Raw genomic sequence first — 4,696 nt, 5'->3', positions numbered from 1 at the left:
GAGTCAAATTTTACACAAATCTAATTCCTTCTTTGTTGAGAATGTAAAAATTCTTATGGCGATATCTCGATAACGATTAATCGCAAAATTCTTTTAAAATAAAAATTCAGTAAAATATTAGGAATAAAATAAGTTTCGAGTATCATTTTGATAATTGTTCAATAAAAAATTATTTCATTAATTAAATAACACTTTTGCGCGGTCGATTGAAGTAGATTAGTTTTAGGACTTTTATATTCTCAAGCATATCCGATTGAATACACAGAAATTATATTTTAGGAGGGCTATTAAAATCGATCAATGTTTTCAAAAATATCGAGCATGCCAAGAAAATTTGAGCCTGTCTTTCATCTGTTGTTGTTTTGATCAAACAATATTATCTTCGCAAGAAAACGATATCCGAGACCAAGGCCAAGCTGGATAAGTATTACCCGGACTCTGCACCGTCGATTGGAACGATTCATAAGTGGCTTACCGAGTTTTGTTGTGGCCGTACGAGCACAGTTGATGCTGAACGATCTGGGCGCCCAAAAGAGGTTACTACACCAGAAAATGTCGAAAAAATCCATGACATGATGTTGAATGATCCCAAAGTGAAATTGAGAGAGGCAGCTAATGCTGTAGGCATATCATTGGAGCCGCGTTTGCTCACAGTGGACCAAAAACGAATTCGTGTGACAACTTCCCAGCAGAATTTGGCATTATTTTCGCGTGAGCTGACCTAGTTTTTGCGCCGATTCATAACCATGGATGAAACCTGGATCCACTACTACCTCATGAGTCAACGCAACATGCAAAACAGTGGGTTCCATCGGGCCAAAGTGCTCCGAAGCGTCCAAAAACGCAAAAATGGGTCGGAAACATAGGCGTATTTTGGAGACCTTCCGATCGAGTACTTTTCGGACGGTATCAAAAAGTTAGAAAAACGTTGGACTCGCTGTATCGACCTAAAAGGAGAGTTGAAAAATAAAACCGACTTTGGCCAAAAAAACTTCTCCGTGTTTCATTTTTCAGGGACTTATCAGACTGCCTAGTAACCTACCGTGCGCGAGATGATTCAAAATTCCTTGTCGCACTTAAAATTTTTCAAAATAATAATCGTCTGCATGAACCTACCTGATATTTTATTTTTTGGATTTGTAATTGGTCTCGCTATACATTATTTGAGTCGTTAAATTAATTTCATCCGGTCCGCAACTCCAAATTTATATTTAATTATCACTATTTGACATTAGTACCCGATTAGAACGGAACGTTGCTGGAATACCCCTCAAACGATATGAAGAGGACTTAACGTCACTGTTACTTTTAATAACAAATATCTCCTAAGCAAGACAAGAAGTTGAATTTCAAAAAAATAGGGACAAGACAGCGTTGTTTCAGCGTTGCATCAGCATTACATCCCCCAAGTTGATGAATCATGTTGCGCTGCATTTATTGAATCTCCGTTCATTGGAAATGAATCCTCTAAACTCAGACTATTCTTAAAAGGATGTGTTTTTGTTACCTGTATCCTGGTTTTGATGTCGTCAGAATTTTAAGAAGTATACATTGGGCTTTTTCAACTTTATTACGTATTTCTGAATACTTGACGCATATACGTTTTAAGTACTTGGTGGTCTACGGCTTCTTTTACTATTTGCAAAAATTCCGATTCCCCAAGTATTTCAACACAATTATAATTACAAAAGATGTTAATCCACACATTAATATGAGACTTAAGTCTTAATCGTGCAGTGTTGAATGTTTGGATATAATAGCGTGTAAATTTAATTGTGCAGAGCTTAATGTTTATAGTTTCTTCGATTAGAGTTTGAAGTTTACACATTAATGTGCCCAGTTTAATTTGTAGGCTTTTTTATTAGGAAAATTTATATATATTATATATTAACCTTTCTAATTTGAAAGTTAGTCAGTTTTAGTCAGCGATTTATCTGATTGGTTGAAAATTTGTATTTTCAAGTTTAATTTAACCCTTTCGTATTGAAACTTTAATTAGTTTTTGGTGATAACTTTTGTAAAAATCATTCTATCAAATTGGCTCATTTTGAACATTTTGAATATTCGGCTTTAGAGAACATATGATTATCGCATATCTCGTGCTTCACTCTCGATTTTGTCCAAAATTTTAACTTTTTTACATTATTTTGAAAACTATTATATTAAATGTGTATTACATTTATTTCTGTAACTCGGCCTGGGATACCTTATTCAGATATTGCAAAATAAAGTATAAATTGTATTTATCATGTTCACTTTAATATTTTCTTATTTTGCATAAAATTTTATTCTTAGCTACAATAAAAAATGAATCATACCAATAAATTTACATCATTACAACACATAATATACATTTATAGTAAAACATACGTACATATTTGTATTGCTTCGTTTTTATAATTCATTTTTTTATTCTTGTATTTCACGATTAAAAGGAAATGTACTTATTCTGTCTCGAAGTCATTCAAAACAAATTTGTAGATCCCTTTTGGGTGAAAATCTTCTGTCTCCTTGTCTTGTAGATCTTTTTGTGGCTCGCCCTTTTTGTGGATATATATTTTTTCTTATCTTGCGTACTCTCGTATGTTTTCTTGAATCTTAAAAATGCTATAACTTCGGTAAGTTTTCTTTTTACATACTCAAAAGTTTGTCAACGCACAACCCAATCCGATTAGGCTTTCGAAAGTTATCCGATACAACAGAAGGAAATTATCTTTAAATAAAATTTAAATAAAACTAATGCCTTATCATTGTGAGACTGTAAAAATGGTTTATAATATATTATTATTTATTCCATTCGTAAATGCATTTCATGATTTTTCCACACGATGTTATGACCTTTATTTAAATTAAATAAGTAATAAGGAAATGAACTAAAAAGCAAACAAGGAACAAACGATCCAACACCAATTTATTTTGTTATATTTTTACAATGAACATGGACGGTCATCAATGTGGCCCTCCAGCAACATTTTATAATTTGAAAATAATCATGTAGAGTGAAAATTTTAGAAACGGTGGTCTTTTGAGCAGCTTTTCTTTAAAAAACAATCTTTGATATGCTGATAGAGTTGTTGGTACTTGAGGGGGCGTTGGTACTGTGGTCAGCTATAATTGATAGACAATATTTTATTATATTTTAAAAATATAGTGTTTATTTTATAATTGTTTCACTAGGTATTACCCCACCTAACATCCTCCGTTTTCACACCAGCATTTGGTTGATGCAGAGCAGTGACCACTTGTTGCACCTGACTCTTTGCATACGCGACGACAGGTGTCACCATCCCATGCGAGACATGGACCACGATACACTCCTGACGGACAATCGCCCATTATGGTCTCGATGCCGAAAGCCATAATAATGAATGCCAGAACTGAGATCAAAAGTATTCCCCTCATTTTTAGATAATTTTACAATGGCACTGATTTTTATCTGGAAAAGAATGTTGATAATATTATGTAATTAGGTTTTATTGATAAAAATCTTAACCGAGTAAACAAAGGAAGCGAGAAAGCGTGGAAGATAGTGTCTACTACAGGTTAGGGAGAAGATCTCTAGATACAGAAGAGGAAGCGAAACAGTCAAGAATGTCTGGAGAAAATTGCGATATGGAGTCATTTAAGAAAAACGGTGTTCTTGTTTTAAAAAACACTAGTACTGGTAGCGACGTGGGTAAAGAGGAAGGGGATATAGTTGGAGGCTCTAGGTGACAGTCAGACTGAAGAATGATTGACTAGTGGGAGAATTATAATGTAGGTTAGGGATAGAGTATGTTATTAAGGAATCCGACCAAAGGCCAGTAGGGTGGTGGATAAAAGGGGAAGAAGGTAGAAGACAGGGTGAGAAAGAAGTTTTTAGGAGGATGAGGGTGAGCTGGACCAGGGAGAATATAGAGCAATATCAGGAGCATTGGGAGTGGTGCGGAAGATTATAAAAGGTAAATAGGTGTGTGTAAAGGAAGGTATTGAATAAGAGGAATCAAGGAATGGTTAAACCGTTGTGGGATATGGAGTGTACAATGATGCATAGGAAAATGAGTAGGGAATAAAGGAAGAAAAAAGAGGGAACTACGAAGAGATGGGAATACGTAGAGATGAAGGAGTTCAGGGTGATGTGTTAGAAGAAAAAGCAGAAAAAGGGAGAAAGATCTAGAAGAGAAGTTTAGAGGTGTTAAAGCAGAAGGGGATCTGTGTACGATAATAAACGAGACTTTGAAACATATGGTTGGTACAGGAGAGAAGATAAGGAGTAACGTGTGGAGGAAGTTTTTGAAAGAATCGTTTCAGGGCTGAGATATTAGGAAGAAGGATGAGGGGTGCAGAATAACGACTGAGGGACAGGAGGTGCAGTTGAATGACGATTCTCAGTAGGTTCGAAGCAGGTGTTGATAGTGTAACTATATAGAATGGAGGTGTGCAAAGTGAACTATTGCATTGCCAAGGAATATACGTAATTATATTCTGATGAGAGAGACAGGGAGAACAAGCTTAGGGATTTTAACATAAAGTTAGGTATGTTAGTATAAAAAGAAATTTTTGGAAGAAGGTTGCCGTAAACTGGTTAGGGAGTATTGGTGGAAAATTAAGAACAAGAAAGGTAACGGGAAAATGGAGAGTAGGATATGTATGATGTGGTTAAGAAGAACGGCATAGAGAGAGAGAGAGAGAGAGAGAGAGAGAGAGAGAGAGAGAA

The 4,696-nt window shown here is 35.1% G+C and overlaps 1 protein-coding gene across 1 annotated transcript; it reads right to left on the bottom strand.

The window, feature by feature from the left end:
• Window positions 1-3,189: 3,189 nt before the first annotated feature.
• LOC117169408 (drosomycin-like) lies at window positions 3,190-3,402 on the bottom strand. The gene has a single exon (XM_033355777.1). It carries the CDS (start codon window positions 3,400-3,402, stop codon window positions 3,190-3,192), a length of 213 nt encoding a protein of 70 aa, XP_033211668.1.
• Window positions 3,403-4,696: the final 1,294 nt, after the last annotated feature.

This window comes from Belonocnema kinseyi, chromosome 3 (assembly GCF_010883055.1).
Source record: "Belonocnema kinseyi isolate 2016_QV_RU_SX_M_011 chromosome 3, B_treatae_v1, whole genome shotgun sequence".
Taxonomy (NCBI): Eukaryota; Metazoa; Arthropoda; class Insecta; order Hymenoptera; family Cynipidae; genus Belonocnema; species Belonocnema kinseyi.
This window is presented reverse-complemented; position numbering and strand designations above follow the sequence as displayed.

Coding starts and splice junctions, on each gene's coding strand:
- LOC117169408 (XM_033355777.1), bottom strand. CDS start 3,402: ATGAGGGGAATACTTTTGATCTCAGTTCTGGCATTCATTATTATGGCT.